Raw genomic sequence first — 17,635 nt, forward strand, 5'->3', positions numbered from 1 at the left:
AAGATAGAAGCAGCTCATTAGAAATGAGACCAAAAAAAAAGCAGATTTATCTGTAAAGAACTGTATTGGGTTGCATGGGTTAACTTATGAGATTAGTTTCAGAAAAACAAAGTGTTTGAATACTGAAATATTTCTATGTATTGAAGTACTGTAAGCTTCAAATTAAAGTGTTGCTTTCCATCATTTGATTTAAATTAGGTGTTCTACAAAAAAAAATGAAAGAAAAAATATCTGTTAAATAATTAAAAAATAAAACCACATTCTTTTTTTTTTAAGTAGAAACATTAAATTGGAGGGCTTCAGAGTCACTGCATTGGAATAAAATTTCTCTACGTATTCTTTTAGTATGAAACACTAAAAGTTTTACCTGAGAGAAGGATGGCTAAAAAGTAGGGTGTTTCCCCTGACAGTTGAGAAGCTGTGAACCAAACCAGGTCAGAAACCGAAGTCAGAAATTCCCTTTTACTCAGCTCCATGGATAAGCGATTAGAAAAGCAAAACACAGGCATGGAAAAACTCACTGTCCACAGCCCATCCTAATTAGGAATGTTGCCATGCTAGATTTTGAAAGAGTCTATGTTTGATGCACTATACTGGCACCAGACAAGGACTAAGTGCAACCAACCTACTTATTTATGTTATGTTTTAAAACTCAAATGTGGACCACAGTTTTCAAAATCTAAACCTGGGACTTTGGAGTGGCGATAGAGTAGTTTACCCCTCACTTACTAGCCTTGCTATTAGAAATTACTCTAGAAATGTACATGGCAAAGTCTGAAGAAGAAAGCATCAATTACTGAAGATGCCAGAGAATTAAAACTCCTGCAGACAATTGAGAAATTCCTTCTATCCTCCCACCTAGAACAGAACAGAGATTGTTCTCTTTTGCATTGAATAGCAATCCTTTCCCCAAGAATATTCATTGCCTCGCATAGGTGTGCTTATACATAATACATGGGAGATGACTGGCACTGAAATATTCTTCATATTTACTGTCTTACTCATGGAAATGGACAGTTAATGGATTTCCAGTTTGGTGCCTGAATCAGAACAAAAGTTTTCTGAAATAAAGACAATTCACTTTCCCAAAGAAAAGAGAAAAGGAAGTAGGGAATGGATTGAGAGCAGCCCTGAGGAGAAGGACTTGGGAGTGCTGGTGGATAAGAAGCTCAACACGAGCAGGCAATGTGCCCTTGTGGCCCAGAAGGCCAACCGCATCCTGGGCTGCATCAAGAAGAGCGTGGCCAGCAGGTCGAGGGAGGTGATTCTCCCCCTCTACTCTGCCCTGGTGAGACCCCACCTGGAGTACTGTGTCCAGTTCTGGAGCCCCCAACACAAGAAGGACACGGACCAGTTGGAGAAGGTCCAGAGGAGGGCCACGAAGATGATAAAAGCGCTGGAGCACCTCTCTTATGAGGACAGGCTGAGAGAGTTGGGGCTGTTAAGCCTGGAGAAGAGGAGGCTCCAGGGAGACCTGATAGCGGTCTTCCAGTACCTCAAGGGGGCCTACAAGAAAGATCGGGAGAGGCTGTTCAGTAGGGCCTGTTGCAATAATACAAGGAGTAATGGTTTTAAAATAGAGGGGGGTAGATTTAGATTGGAAATTAGGAAAAAATTTTTTACGATGTGAGTTATAGAACACTGGCACAGGTTGCCCAGAAAGGTGGTGGAGGCCCCATCCCTGGAAACGTTCAAGGCCAGGCTGGATGAGGCTCTGAGCAACCTGATCTAGTTGGGGATGTCCCTGCTCCTTGCAGGGGGGTTGGACTAGATGACCTTTGAAGGTCCCTTCCAACCGTAACCATTCTATGATTCTATGATTCTATCAATGAGAACCATTTAAACGTTTCTGATTTTTTTCTTATTATCTTTTTCAGCTCCTGAGTTCTCACCCTGTTCAGCCCTTTTCCTAGCTGAGTCTTAGCCACAGCACTCCACATCCTCACCAGTGGGTTTTTCAAGTTTCTTCTTCCATATACACCTAAATTGGACTAATCTCCACAATCTTCTACAGTGCACAATACTACAGAAGCTGGATCCAGGACTACAGCTTTACCTTCTTGAGTGCTGCCATAAGAAAAACAGAAGTCACTCTCTCTCTTTCCCATCGTGTAGTACCTTTAACACCAGTTAGCTCTCCAGGTACAACTGTCTATAATCAATCCCTAAGTGACAACTGTCTGTCTCGCTACTTCCTGTTATAAGATGTCTGTTATTGACTCTTGTAGGCTAGCACAAAAACAGACTTACAGCAGAAAGTAGTAATTTGACCTTACATGACAGTTTACAGTTTTTTCTGCACTATGATCTGGGAAATATTTTGCTCTGTGAGACAATAAGCAACCCTCTGTCACCACATATGGGGAAACCTTGCTGGAGTTAATTTAAAGAGTATCAGGTGTGGCAATCAGCAGCTAGCAAAAATAACTTGACAGCCACAGTGGTAATAGCCTGTGGTGCACTCCACGGTTCATTTCTGTGAGGTCTGCTTGGAAAGCAGGTGAGAAAGAAGAAAGGTTGTGATACAGCTTCAGAACTCAATGTTTTAGTTAGGATTGTGCTTGAAAATGCACATCTCATTTAAAAATATAAACAGAATAAAAGTTGTGCCCACTCACCCAACAGATCTACTCTTGCATACACTGAGAAATTGCTTAAATTAGTTACAGAGAGAACTTTTAACTGCCTAAAAAGAGAACTGCTGTTAAACCCTGCCAAGCCAGTACAGTAAAGCATGTCAGACAGAACTCATTCTTCTGTGTTTGCAGACACGAGCGTGCCCACCTATTTCTACCAGTGACACTGACTTGTATAAACCTATTCAAGGCACTGAGAGTTGCACAGATGTTTATGAGACTGTGCTCATCTTCAGAAATTTGCCTAATGGTTATAAAGATACTTGAGGAGCAAAGAAAAACAGCTGGACTCTCAAGACAGCTAGAACTATCAGAGTCAGAAAGTCTATAGCCATTAAATTAGGGGGTGTATGTACGTGCATATGCATAATATATACACATATATACATGTATGCATATACACTTTCATACTTCAAAGTGACCTTGTTTGGGCTTATAAATACACAGTAAATACAGGGAACCAGTACAGGCTGTACAAGTATCTAGAGGATCCAAGAAGAACCTTTTTACTGCAGTGTAATCAAAAAGGAGGGAAAAGCAGGCATTACTGCTGAAAACACCTCAGAACACAAACTGATGGAGCTTTCTTCAACATGTGCAATTCAGAGCCTTCCCTAATATAGTGACACATTTGAGAAACAGAGGATGCAAACATGCAATACAAATTGTCCTACTACCTTTTTCTACCTTTTCAGTGAATAATATCAGTAAAATAGGTATTATTCAGCTTGTTGTCTCTCCTATAATGCTCTTGCCTCAAGTCTGATTTGATGTCAGCTTGACTTTTTTTTTTAACAAAGTAAGAACACAGGCAGATTAGAAACCAAGTGCTAGAAAGTACAGGAAAAATAATTAAATATTATAAACTGCCACATTTATACAAGACTTCTATTGCATTAAAAATGAAAATCAGTCTCTTAAGTTCTGGCTGACCATTACAAGAAGTATCACTTGAAAAACTTGCTGTCAGCTGAGTAACTCTGAGGCACAGGAAGTTCTGTCTTGCAACTTTCTGTTCCTTGATTTAGGCTTTTATTTTATTTTAATTTAATTTCTAATACTTGTGAACACAGTTTACTTTCAATTTCCCTGGACAGTTTGAGTACACTAGAGTGTAGCCCCTTCAACTTGGCTTTTCTCTTACCAGCATTATTTCGCTCTAGTCCCTGAAATAGAAATTAATTGAAACTATTAAACTTTCTCTGTCAGAGTATGATAACTGCGAAGATCATTGGTACAGCCTGAAATGCAGGGGAAATAACTTGTATGGGTTTTCTTTCTAGGTTTTTTTTTAAGTATTTTAAAAAATGCTAAAACAGAAATTTATCACTTTCCTAACACCACTTGCTCACATTAGGAAGACCATGGGGAAAGGTAGTGGACAGCAGTTCTGTCTGTTTGTACCTAACAAGCGTATGTAACTCCTTATTCTAGTCTGTTAACATTCTGGGGAAGGTATTTCAGGAGCTAGGGAAAAGGGTAAGTAATCACAGGAAGGCTGGAGAGCACCTGGTCAGACTGCAGAATGTGTGGTTTAGAACATCCTTTGCACTTAAATTAGAGTGCTGAGGTAACAGACTGCTTGTTAGAGATGCTCAGGGAACAGTTTTGTTCTCTAAAACTTACTGATGAAATAAAATCATAGAATCATAGAATGGTTAGGGTTGGAAGGGACCTTCAAAGGTCATCTAGTCCAACCCCCCTGCAAGGAGAAGGGAAAAATGTTTTCTTTTACATTAGCAGTTTGAGATAAAGAGGGAGGCTTGGAATGTAGCTCAGCTTATGAACTAATCTTAACATTACTATTGTCATCACTGAAATTTTGGGCCACATTAGTTACTGCTTCTGAATGAACAAAAGGCAGGAAGATCTTTTGCTGAGATAAGGAAACCAGCTACCAAAGGGCAACTATTAAGATGTAATGCTCTTCATGCTCCAAATGAGTACTGCAGCTCTGAGCCTGGTTTAGGGTGAGATTTTTTCCTCCTGCTACTAATGCCACATTTCAGAAACCTCTCACGTACTAACTTTTTTGATGGGTAAGATGACTTTCACAACAGAAGAAAAAGATAATATACTGTCTTTCACATGTAAAGCTTGTTCAGGGAACATGCTTGGCAAAACTTTCACTTTGGAAGAATACCTCGTTACAAACTTTCTATTTAAGACAATCTACATTCCACATGAAGATAAGCATGAAACAACGTAGGGCACTAAAGGTAACTTATTTTCCAGGACTCCATTGTGGACTAAGCTGTCCATCAAGGTACGTGAGAGGGAAGGTTTCATTAAAGTAAACTGACCTGGAAGGAAATATATTTTGTCATGTGCTATTTAATTTACCTGTGGTTTGCTTCATTTTTTTTTTCAAATGTAACTTAAATTTTCAATCAGTTAATTAAAAATAAAGCAATGGCAAAAACCTGATTTATTAATAGAACCTCAGTAAGACTGAGATTTTTCTAGCTGTAATTGTCATCATTCTACTCTGTGGCCTGTTGGTTTGCCTATTATTTCTGTTCTAATTTTATTAACAAAGAGGAAGTAAAATTTCAAGGCCACAACTTAGTCCTACTAAATATCAAGACTTAAGCCAGTGTGAGATGGGGGAAAAAAAAAATTCACTCTTGCAGGGTAGTAAACCTTGCTGCACTTTGAAAATGTTGGATATTCACTGAACAGGTCTTCACTACAAATGACTTTGAAAGAAACTCTGGAGTACCTGCCTATGGAAGAGATTTTAAGGCCTTCATAGTTCAAAACAGATTTACTCATTATCTGGGACTGGTGCCTTCCGTACCATGCAACAGACCTACTATTCTCAGCCATATAATTGTAAGTGGGTGGACAAGATGCTTTGTCTCTGTAAAACACTTTTCTTTTTGATCTAATCAGTACACCAGTATAAGCTGTTCAGTGTGAGCTGCTTTCTTTTCTTTTTTTTTTTCCCCAATTACAAAAGATATGTATGTTCTGTGATATAATGGAAAACTGCCAGATGCCACCATTAAAATGAAAACCCTCACAAGCCGTAATGTTTAGGAAGACAAGAACCGTGCCAAGTGTGTGCCCACAGGGGATGCAGTCAGACATTCCCCTGCTAGTAGAACACTGCTTTGTTTCCACAGACCAAAGGCCCCTTTTAGCCAGACAGGTCCTGTTAAGGTGTCAGTTCGCTGACAGCCTTTACAGGATAACTACTTTGCCTAGTACTTAGGTTGTTCAATCCACTCTTCCAAAATCCTGTGTTGGAACCTTGATGCCTGTACCGCTGAGTGTAGATTGAGCATGTAATCTGACCGATAGTCATTCACATGAAAGCCTAGGCCAAGTATAGGCCAGCATAAGAAAAACAGAAAGGAAAGCAAGTCCTGGCCTCGCATCTTAGCGTCAGCCTACACACTCTTTACAGTGGTTTAGATGGGCTGGGTTGGGGAAGAGGAAGGAGGGTGGCTGAATTACAGTTCACAGTCCTTGCACTGATGAAGATACTCCTGACCTGGAGGTGACATGATTACTGAAGTACTCAGTGTCCATAGCATGGCAAGTGGGCACTCACGATATGCCTGTTCAGTGCCGGGTAGTACCTGGACGTACCTGAGCTAGCCAAAACATCAGCTGTCCCGGGAATGATGCAAGACATCAGAAGAATCACTGCCTAGGCCAGCACGTACTTCAATACCTTCTATTTGCCACAGTCTTCTCCTTCTCCCCAAGTCCTTTGCCTTGAAAAAGTGTGTTCCCAAGTGAACTAAAAATTGCAATCTGAACTTTGATAGTGCAAATAAATCAGTATTTTCCTAGGCTTTTCTGACTGCATTCAGAGAGAAGATCATTTCTTCAGGAGAACTGCTAAAGTTATCCGCTATTAGAAATAGTGGCTTTGCAATAAAGGATTGGAAAACTGAGTGAAGAGCAATGTGGCATGAAATGGTGAGTGTCCTCTGTCCTGGGGGACAGCCAATATGTGTACAGGCAGCACTGCAAAAAGTAAAGGCCCTAATGAGAAGCTGACTGCATGTTAGTCCTGGATTTAAACCTCAGCCTCTTTTATTGGATGCGTTTCTGCTTAATTCTGAGAATTACTTCTCTCTTCCTCCGCTATTTCATGCTGTGCTTTCTATAAATTCCAAAACACACATTTTCTTCTTGTATGCTTTATATTACTTAGTCCACTACCTTTTTTCCCTAGTGCTTTACCTGATATGTATTATGATCCAATTGATTTGTATTAATACTGGGACCATCGGGGCAGGAGCACAGTTCAGTTGCCAGGACAAGTCAACCACTGAGTTTGGAGGACAACATTCTCCCAGGTGGATAGGAAGATGTGCTTGTGTGGAAGGCACCAGACAGCAATTCAGGAAAGTTAGATATAATGCCTGATTCTCTAACATTCCCCACATGTTCTCCTTGACAAATGCAGCAGCTCCTCAGCTTCAAAAGGGCAATGCTATTTATCTGCATCAAAGATAGGAGAGGAGGCAAGAGGGACCAGGGAAAGAGGCAGAGGTGAACTAACTTCTCCAGCATCTGAACAACACTCAGCTCAGGTTCTGAAATAGCCAGATTCCTGTCGAAGAGAGAAAGAGCCTAGAACTGAGATGCTTGATAGAAAGGTAGGTGTAGCTGAGAACTGTAAAATCTCTGTTTGGTACGATGTATGAGGAGCTGTGTAATTTAACTCCTTTCTCTAAAAATGAATTTATTAAAGTTTTTAGAGAGACAAAAGGAATTATTTTGGCAACAATGGTTTTCCACTGGTGTAGGATATGTTACCTCTACCGATTTTACAGAAACTGACGTGGGGACTTTGAATGATTACTTTGCCCCACATAGGAATAACATAATTTACTCTGCCTGAAGTCAGTGATCTGAGGACACAGTGTACAAAGTAAAATAAAAAATTTGGCTGAGAATGTCTTCCAGATGTATATATGGGTGGTGAACTGCATTAAAGCACTTCTCCATCAGATATTAAAGATCAGCTAAATCCAGTATGACAAACTAAGTGAAGAGAGAGAGATAAATGTAACTTGGTGTTAAAAACAGACACATCTATCAAATATGATCTTTGTAAATACTATGGAAAAGTAATAGCTATGAAAAAAAAAACCACAAAAACAAAAACAAACTTCCTTTCATAGCACAGCATAGTTTTGGGTTTTTTTTCTGAAACTATTGTATTAATATGTAGCTATGAGACACTAATAATTGTAATAGTGAATACAGGCTCTTATTTCCCTCTAAACTCACCCAAAGGGATCACCTAGAAAGTATATCAATACATGTGCCATCAGTAAACAGCAGTTTCACTTATAATCCCTCTAATCTCTGAAAAAAATTTAGGAAAAGTAAATTACGTTAGGTAGCTGTTTTGAGATTTCACCATTCCCAGTTCATTTGGAAGTATATGCAAGGTGCAGTAAATGTAAACGACAAGTTGTCTCTGATTTCTGCCATGCAAATTTACTGTGAACAAACTGAATAGCAGTTGTGCTATAGCCTTTCTGGTCTAAGTATGTAAACAAGGCAAACAGGGCATAACTATAAAAAGTATAGAATCATAAACTCATAGAATCATAGAATCATAGAATGGTTAGGGTTGGAAGGGACCTTCAAAGGTCATCTAGTCCAACCCCCCTGCAAGGAGCAGGGACATCCCCAACTAGATCAGGTTGCTCAGAGCCTCATCCAACCCGGCCTTGAATGTTTCCAGGGATGGGGCACCAACTACCTCTCCGGGCAACCTGTGCCAGTGTTATACAACAAAAAAAAATACTGGTTTGAGATACCTGTCGTAGTTCAACCCAGATTGGGACCAGACTACGCAGTCTCTCTCTCACTCCCCCCACCCTCCACGAGATTAGCGGGAGATGATATAAGAAAAATGGCTCGAGGTTTGAGATAAGGACAGGGAGAAATCCTTAAAATTACCATCACAGGCAAAACAGACTCGACTTGGGGAAAAGTATTCATTTATTTCTAAAACTAGCAGGAGAATGAGACAGGGAACAAGATAACCTCCCCCCACCCCTCCCTCTTCCCGGGCTTAACATTATCTCTACTACCTTCCCCCCCGCCCCAAGCACCACAGGGGGGAAGAGGGAATGGGGGTCGCAGTCAGTTCATCACGCGTTGTTTTACACCGCTACTTCATTGTCAGGGGAAGAACTCCTCGCATTCCTCCTCTGCTCCAGCGTGGGGTCCCTCCCACGGGCCACAGTCCTTTGTGAAACTGCTCCAGTGTGGGTCATCTCTTCCACGGGGGGCAGTCTCTCTAGAACAGCTGCCCCAGCGGGCCCTCCATGGGCCACAGTCTCCTTCAGGCCTCCACCTGCTCTGGTGTGGGGTCCTCCATGGGCTGCAGGTGGATCTCTGCCCCTCTGTGGACCTCCATGGGCTGCAGGGGGACAACCTGCTCCACCATGGGCTGCACCACAGGCTGCAGGGAAATCTTGGCCAGGAGCCGCATTACTCCTCCCTCTCCTTCTTCACTGACCTTGGCGTCTGCAGCTGTTCCTCACAACAGGCTGGCAGACACCTCTCAGGACCCTTTTTACATCTTATTCACTTCTCATCTCCTCTCCACTTCTTGCAGCCAGGCCAGGCCGAGTTGGACCCAATCAGCTGCCCAGCGGGAGGCCAGAGGGTGAGGCCTGCAAGGCCCACAAGGCTCGCGCCTCCCCGTCTCTGCCCCGACTCAGCTGCTTCACATCTTCTCCACTTTTTTTTTTCCTGTTTTCCCCTTCTTAAATACATTATCGCAGAGGCGTTATCACGGGACATTCTGCTACCAATTGGCTCGGCTTTGGCCAGCAGGAGGTCCGCCCTAGGCCCATCCAAGTCCACTGAACAAAGGGGAGCGACTTCTAGCAGTTTCCTAGAGAAGCTGCCACCTTAGGCCCCCCCCTCACCCAACAAAACCAGAACAACACCTCATTACACCTAATTATACAAATTTAAAAAAAAAAAAAAAAGAAAAGAAAATAGCTCTGAATGGTCATATGCAGATTATCTACTGGCTGTTATCTAAATTGTATACCTATATGTAGTAGTACTGCCCACAAGTCACTTTCATTCCATCAGATTTCTGATGGAGATAAGATGTCTGCAGGTTTGGGGAAGAAAATCTCTAGAGTTGCCCTATATACAGGCAAATCCTAGTGCCACCTTTTCAGCATTAAGGATATAACTTTAGTGATCACATTTTTAAGGGATTAGATGTACATTCTTCTTTTGCTGTGTCCTACTTTTTGTTTTTAATATGCTGGGGTTTTGATCACTCCTCAGAGCATGAGTTTTTCACAGGCATGGACCGAATGACAAAAGAGATAATTACGTTCCTAACTCTGCCAAAGACCTGCTGAATACTTTAGAGCTAGACCTTCCATACCTGTACACAAGCTCTGTACAAGCAAACCAGAGCTTAGCACCCTAAGTTACCACTGCTTCTTCCCATGAGAATTAGCATTTTTAAAATATTGACTTGGCAAATGAACTTCAGCCAAAAAAAAACCTTAATCTCCACTTTCCCAGACATTTGTACATACTAAAGAAAATATAACATCTTTTCTGCACCCACTTGTGCAGAAAGGAGTACTTACTTCCAATATCTGGCCGCAGCTTTTTGTCATACTCTCTCAACAGCTTGTTTAGTATGAGAGTCACATCTGTGTCTTGTGTTTTTGGAGCTAAAACCCATTTTTGGTTAGCTGTTCCATCTTCATACTCATCCTCTTCAACCTTTCTAGAACTGCAATAACAAATCAAACAAGTAGGTGTTATTTAACGTAAATAAAATCTGAATTTACATCCTGGGTAAGTCTCCACACTCATCTGAAGAAGTTTTAGATGTCTCCCCTTGGCTTTGCATCTCCCCAGCCTCAGGCTGTTTTTGCAACAGGACGTTCCCATTAACACTTGTTGAGTATCTGTGGGTAGGTCATGATTGAGAACTGTTCAGAAATTGTTTTCTGCTACTCTCTCAAAAAATTGTACTCTGGGAGTTAATACAGCTATCAGAGTAGTATTTCATATGCTGTACTTTAACCAACCTATCCTGACTAGTTAGTTTACAAAATACTCTGATGAAGAGCGAACATCTGCAGTATTATTTTATTAATACATCAAGACAAATGATTCATCTCTTGCACAAAGGCTAATAAGACTATTAAAAATTCAGATGTTTTAATACTTTCTGATCATTTTATCCTATTAATAAATTATTATATTCTCAGTGCCTGAATTTCAGACTTTAATGTATTACAAGGCTTAGAATTAAGAGCTTGCTCCTTGAATTTAAGATGGATTACCACAAGCACACAAATACATTACATAGATTAATATGAATTTCCCAGCAGTTTTAATGATATATTTAAAAAAACCCAGTACTATACCAACAGTTGTCACTTCCTTCCTTCACGGGTGGACTATTTTTATTTTAAGAGCATGCCAATACAAATGTAGTGAAACTACAGTCTGCACAGAAATCACAGCTAGAGCTATTTTCACACAAGACTAATTTAATTTGTGTGGCTTTTTGTGCACGAACAGTAAAATGTTGATTTGAAGATGTATCTTTTGGTATCTTAGAAACCAAATCTGTTTCGATGTCTCTCACTGGAGAAAATCTATGACAGTTAAACTGAAATGAAGTTATCAGGCAAAAAGATAAGCTCAGTGGTGGAACCACAGCAGTAATCATGTGTTGCTTTGACCAGGACCAGTAATTGCCCTGCTGGTACAATATAATGTCGCAACCTTTTTATGTAAATGTCAATAATTATGCAAGGTGCAAAGCAATGGAGAATCAGAGGCACCAGCCTTGCTTATTCATGGGATGTGCTACAGGCATCCTTTCTCTCTCTCCCTCTCCTCCTGACACAGGTGTCTTTTAAAACATCTCAGATGTCCAGAAAACTTGCTAGACACTCTATAGTAATAGGAAAAAAAAATGAATACAGGTATAAAAATTTAATCACAGACCATAATCAACCCTCAACATTGTTAGTAGACCACCATTTGAATATTTAATGAAACTTTTAATTGAAACTGCTCTACAGTCAATACACCTGTAAGGATTAGCAATGAATCACTTAACATCACCTCACAAATTGCAAGTGCTCTAGGTACAATTTCTATAGAAAAAATTATTTTGAAACTTAGCCCCTAAGGATTTTCTACAAAGAGAGCACATATAACCAAGTTGCAAAAGTAGAGAAAACTTGGGGAAAATTTGAATAGACATCCATTCCTTCCCCGTTAGTGAGATGTATTCTTTAAAAAGCCAATCTTTTTTTTTTTTTATATAATTCACCCAACTAGCATTAAAAACCTCTAGAGGATTTGAGGTTTCTTTTTTTTTTTCTCCCTCAGATTCATGACAAGCCTTGTGTTTTAATACTGCAGTTATAGAACCATTTGCAAAGGAGGCACCGTCTCCTAACATACATGGTTGATACTTCAGAGCTGAAGTGCTGCAGTGGTGCTGAATTGCCGACAGGAAAGCAGAATAAACCATATGTCTTTTTCTGCTGTACCCACTGGAACTTTACTGGAGGCATTCAGACTGCACATGGAAATGAAAACTGAGTTCAGGTAGGATCAAGATTCCCATTTCAGGGAGCTGCCTCTTTTAAAACCAGTCACTAGTAAGAGTCTAAACTCTGACAGACCTTTTAAATCTTCTCACTCTAGCATCTTGTTTCCTAGAAAGTACCTCCAGAAAACGTAAATTCCTACCCACCTTCTAGATTAAGATTGGGAGTGTGAAAGGTTTCACAGTGAAAGAGACTAATACACTAGATATGTATTTTGCAAGGTGTTTTGTTTTCCTCCTTCAGCGTTTGTTATTTCACTTCCCTTGCTTGCCTCTACATATTTAGGCTCCTTGAAAGCATTTGAGGTTGCATTTTCACCTGTAGCTGTACTGGTGACTGCCAAATTCCCAGCATATTCCTGCTATCCACAGAAACAAGTGTGGGGTGATGGCAGGCCATTCTCAAACTGGGGAGGCAGAAGGGCTGCACACCTTCCCCAGACTCCTCAGGGCCCACTAGTTTTGATCCTGTGAGGAGACAGAGAGGAGGCAGTGCATAAACTGCAAAGGAGTAAGGCTGGAAAAGCCTGAGAGGTTGTGGGGATGGGTTTGTTCCCTGCAACATGTGTGCCTGGGACTTGCTCTTGGGGCTGGAATGAAGCAGCCTCTAGTTCCTTTTGGAGATTTGGGAGAGTGATGCCACTCGGGTGAAGAACATGGTTAATAAACTGGGAAGGGAAGGGAAGGGGAAGGGGAAGGAAAAGGGGAAGGGGAGAGAAAAGGGGAAAGGAAAGGGGAAAGGGGAAAGGGGAAAGGGGAAAGGAAAGGAGAAATGGGAAAGGAAAGGGGAAAGGGGAAAGGGGAAAGGAAAGGGGAAAGGAAAGGAGAAATGGGAAAGGAAAGGGGAAAGGGGAAAGGAAAGGAGAAAGGAACGGGAAGGAGAAAGGAAAGGAGAAAGGAAAGGGAAGGAGAAAGGGAAGGGGAAAGGAAAGGGAAGGAGAAAAGGAAGGGGAAGGGGAAGGGGAACGGCAAGGGGAAGGCTTCTGAGTACGCCAGCAGCCAGGTCTGCGGCGGATCCCGCCGGGGACGCCGAGGTGACACCTTTGCCTGGGCTCTGCGGCGGGGGCCCTGTCAGTACCCTGGACAACCGCCGGGACCGAGGCCAAGCCTGCTCCAAAAAGTCACGGCTGCAGCTGCCGGCTGTCCCACTCCGGCCCCTCATCGCCCGCCGGGGAGATCCTTCCCGTCCCTGAGGCGGGTGCCGGGGGCTCCCCTGGCCTGGCCCGGCCCGGCCCGCCACAAGCGCCCCTCCCACCCCCCCCCCGCAGGTCCGCCGGGCAACGGGCGAGCCGGTTAACGGCAGCCGCCGGTGTCAGCCCTTCCTCAGGCACCGGGGCACCCCCCGGCAGCCCCAGCTGGTCCCGGCAGCTGGGCTCACGCTTCCCGGGGCTGTCTCCTCACGCCGGCCCCGTCCGGGTGGGGCCCGGCGGGAAGCCGGGGCTGCCGGCAGCCCCGCGCCGTGAGGGGAGCCCGGGCAGCGCCAGGCGCCGTCCTGCCGGTTTCTGGGCACCGGAGCGGGAAAACTTTCCACCGAGCGAGGTCCCGCTTCTCACCGGGCCGGGAGGGACAGCGGCGGGGCTGCAGCGGTCCGGGAGAGCCAGGCGGGTCCCAGGGAGGGTGCGGGGGAAGCCACTATTGGGAATAAAACCCCTGTACGGCGTGGGGCTGTGGAAGGGGGAGTAGGGGGGGAAGAGCCCTTTGGCAAACTCCGGCGAGCGGGACTACAGCCCGCAAGCCCCGGTGCGAGGAGAGGGGAGGAGAGGGGTTGCGGGATGGCGAGGGGAGTGCGGACTTACCAGGCGTGAAACACGGAGAGGAGGAAGAAAAGCGGCAGGAGCTTAGCGGACATGGTCTGGGCAGCGCTGGCCAGGTGAGAGGAGCGGCAGGAGGAAGGCGAGGGTACGGGGTGCGCACAGGAAAGGGAGAATGAGGCAACGGGGTGAAGCTCTTAGCCTCTCTTCCTCTGTATCATCAGCTTTATTCCCTGAAGGAAAATACTCCCTTTCTCACTGCTCCGGGAAGGGAGGGGGGAGGCGAAAAGAAGGGGGGAAAAAAAAAAAAAAAAAGAAAAGAAAAAAAAAAAAAGAAGTGGTGCGACTAGGGGGAGATCCCCAGCGGAGCGGCTGCCAGGACCAGGTATAAGCCAGGCTCCGCGGTCTGACAGGTGCTCAGCAGGCACCGCGCTGCCGCGCTTCCCCCCTTCCCGGCAGTCAGTCGCCGGCAGCCGCGGCGCGGCCCCTCCCGCTCCCCCGGCGGGCGCTGGCCGTGCCCCCCCCTCCCACCCCCCCCAGCCCCGGGCTGTGCACAGCACGCCGGATCCCAGGCCCCGCCGGGCCCCGCTGGAGCCGCGGGGCGGGGTGGGCCCGGCCGGAGGGGCGGGAGCTCGGGGGGTGGGGGTGGGGGGAAGGGGGGCAGCTCGCCCCCCTCCTCGCGCCGCGGAGCAGCCCTGTAGCGCGGCAGAGGGGAGCGTGTCGTCCCGGCTCCCTGCCCAACAGGTACCCGCCTCGCCGGCAAGGGGAGCGGGGGTGGGGGTGGGGAGCCAGGAGGTGAACTGTGCCCCCGCCTCGCCGGGCGCAGACAGGCACGCAGGGGAGAGGGGGGAGCAGCCAACCCGCCGGCCGGCAGCGGGGGTTTCTCCTCGCCGTCACCAGCCCGATGGCCCTGAGTGGGCTGCTGCGCTCGGCGGCAGCTTCCCCCCGGATTTTTTTTTTTTTTGTTTTGTTTTGGTTTGGTTTTTTTTTTTTTTGGGGGGGGGAGTGCCCCCAGCCCCAACCCCCGCACTCACTTGCCGAACGGGGCCCCCCAGGCCCTGGAGGTGCACTCTTCAGGCGGAGGGAGAGGGGCCGGCGGTACCGCTGTTCTCGGGCTGGCGTGGACCACGGGCATCCCGGTGCGCAGGCAGGCGCGCATCCCCGCCATCGGTGCGGCTGCAGAGGGGACCTACAGCAGGGTCTTTCCACAGACAGACAGACAAACGTTCACAACGCAGCATGTTTGTATCTGCCTCCGTACCTAGCTGTATGCATATAAAGTTTGCATGCGCTGTACGAATACATGGACACACACATACATGCGCAAGGTATGTCTGGAGAACGTATACACAGAGAAAAGAGAGATGCGGTAGACCGAGTTGCGTGGGTTTATGTGTATGTTGGGAACTTTAGAATAAATCAGGATTTTTCTGCTGTGAGAACTCGGAAATGTGAAGGCAGCCAAGTGTATTCAGGAAAAAATAGTTTTGGTCTGGACATCGTGTGTCTTTCAACTCCAGTAAGAACAGCACAGCTGCGATTTTTAGCGACTTCCGTTCTCTCCAGGTGCGTGGAGCTTCGCAGCAGGCGTCGGGGCAAGAAGAATATTCCCCCCTACTTTCGGAATCGGAAATGACCGCATTTCACTTACATGACAGTGAGCTGGAAACAAAAAGCTCTGCTAGAGGTACAAGGAGTGACCGTTTCACTGTGATCAGAGATCTCAGAAGCATAAATCTTTGCTCCCTCCTCCCTTAGACATTGTTTCCAAGTTCTGGAGGACTCGGTTTTAATTATGACATTACATTTGAAAAAAAAAAAAGTGTTCTGCGGGAAGATGCAGTCTTGCCTTTAGAATAACTCCTACATGATGCCTAGAAGAGCTGGCTAGAGAGAGTTCTGTTCCCGAAGTTATTTATTGAAGGAACGAGACAGCTTAGGGAAAATCCGCTGTGAGCCAGGCAATTAATTCCCAGTCATGCACTTTAGGGTTGATTTGATTCTTTTTTTTCAACCTGAACGTCTCTTTGCTACATTATACAGCAGTTCTTTCGTGTTGACTTTGGCTAATTGCAGTTACTGTGAACTGCTGATAATCACTTGTTAACGAGACTTGTGGTCTTTTCCGTCGCCAGCAGAGAAATGCAGGCGGACTCCAGACCGCCTGCTACCTTCAGAAAACACCGTCCAGAATAGCAGAGGGACAGGGACAAGGACAGGGACAGGGAAGGGAAGGGAAGGGAAGGGAAGGGAAGGGAAGGGAAGGGAAGGGAAGGGAAGAACGGAAAGGAAGGGAGGAACTCAGGGTTCACCAGAAGGAGCGGGGTGAAGCTGAGCCTTTCCCCAGGCTCGGCCCGGTTCCGAAACACGCCACTCCGCTGGCGGGATGTTTGCAGAAACACCGGCGCTGCGGGCCGTGCGGGAGGCAGGACTGGGCGAGCGGGGGAGCCACCGCCTCTCAGCTGTGGGAGAAACTCCTGCCGGTACCGATTACCGGTACCAAGGAGTCCCAGCGGCGCCAGGATGGGCGCTGCGGTCGGGAGCCGCAGGTTTTCTGAAGGCTGGTGCTTACGGAAACAGCGCTTGGGGCTCCGAGGTCGCTGTACCCGGCGTCTGGAAAGCAAAGATGGGAAGCGCTCTGCGTACAGAAAAGGGGTCTCGCCATCGCAGGCTACTCCCGGGCTGGCCACATACCGAAAAAAAATGTGTATATTCACACGCACTCAAGCCGAATAAGTAAAAGCCCAGCCCGTCCCCGGCTCCGCTGCCGGGCAGCCCAGCAAAGCAAAACGCTGGGGAGATGTTGTGGCTTGGGGCGGGGGCTCCTCCCCCTCTGCCGCCCCCCGGCCCAGGTGGTACCGCGGCAGAAGCACCCGCGGAGGAGAGATTTTACAAAGAGCAACGGCCGGCCCGGCTCCTGCGCCGCCTTCCTGGCCGGGGAACCGGACTCTCGGCAGCCCCGCGCCCCGGGGACGCCCCGCTCCCGGCCCCCTCCCCACTCTCGGCCGGGGGCGGCTTCCCCCGCAGTGGTGGCTCCGCCCCTTGCGCCTTGCCCCGCCCCTCTCCCGGCCCCGCCCAAGGCGGCTGCTGCCGCGGCGGCGCGGCCCTCTGGCGGCGGCTGCCGGAAGCGCGGCGGGACGGGACGGCACCGTGCGGGACGGGGCGGGATTGTATGTCCACCCCCCCGCCGACCCCCCCACGCCACACACCTTCGCCTCCAGCGCTCGGTTAGCCCTGTTCGGTGAGCTGGTGCCGTTACCCGTGCTGTATGCGGTCATCGAGTCCCCCCAGCCCTCCGGGAACCCCCCCGCGGTGTTAGGGGGACTACTGCCCCCCTATCGCCTGTAGCGTGACAGCCAGCCCCAAGGCTCGAGTGGAGCTGTACCCTTAATTAATCATCGCCGCCTTCTCCTCAGGCTCAAGGACAAAGAAAAGGTGATGTCTAAGATTTTCCTTCCATTGTCCTCGGTGGGCTGTGCGTTAATGCCAGAGGAATACTTCAGCACTGCTCTTCATTATTACCTCATCCCTCCATCATTTCTGCTATTCCTCTCTTCTGCATGCTGACGTGGCCTTCTCTTACTTCTAGGCACACTCTCCGCCTTTGCTGAGCCTTTTCAAATTGTGCGTTCAGGTAAGGATCATGA

General features: G+C 46.5%; 1 protein-coding gene across 2 annotated transcripts in view; it reads right to left on the reverse strand.

Moving 5' to 3' along the window:
* Positions 1-14,167, reverse strand: part of GABRG3 (gamma-aminobutyric acid type A receptor subunit gamma3) — a 319,770-nt gene extending 305,603 nt beyond the window's left edge. For both annotated transcript variants that reach the window (XM_086769013.1, XM_086769008.1), the window contains exons 1-2: positions 14,034-14,167; positions 10,244-10,392 (exon numbers count right to left, since the gene is read on the reverse strand). In XM_086769013.1, coding sequence (XP_086625139.1) covers positions 10,244-10,392; positions 14,034-14,086 — 202 coding nt within the window. In that variant the 5' untranslated portion in view covers positions 14,087-14,167. The remainder of the gene's footprint in view (positions 1-10,243; positions 10,393-14,033) is intronic.
* Between the last annotated feature and the right edge of the window lie 3,468 nt (positions 14,168-17,635).

Source organism: Chlamydotis macqueenii, chromosome 1 (genome assembly GCF_036417535.1).
Source record: "Chlamydotis macqueenii isolate bChlMac1 chromosome 1, bChlMac1.mat, whole genome shotgun sequence".
In the NCBI taxonomy this organism is placed as follows: domain Eukaryota; kingdom Metazoa; phylum Chordata; class Aves; order Otidiformes; family Otididae; genus Chlamydotis; species Chlamydotis macqueenii.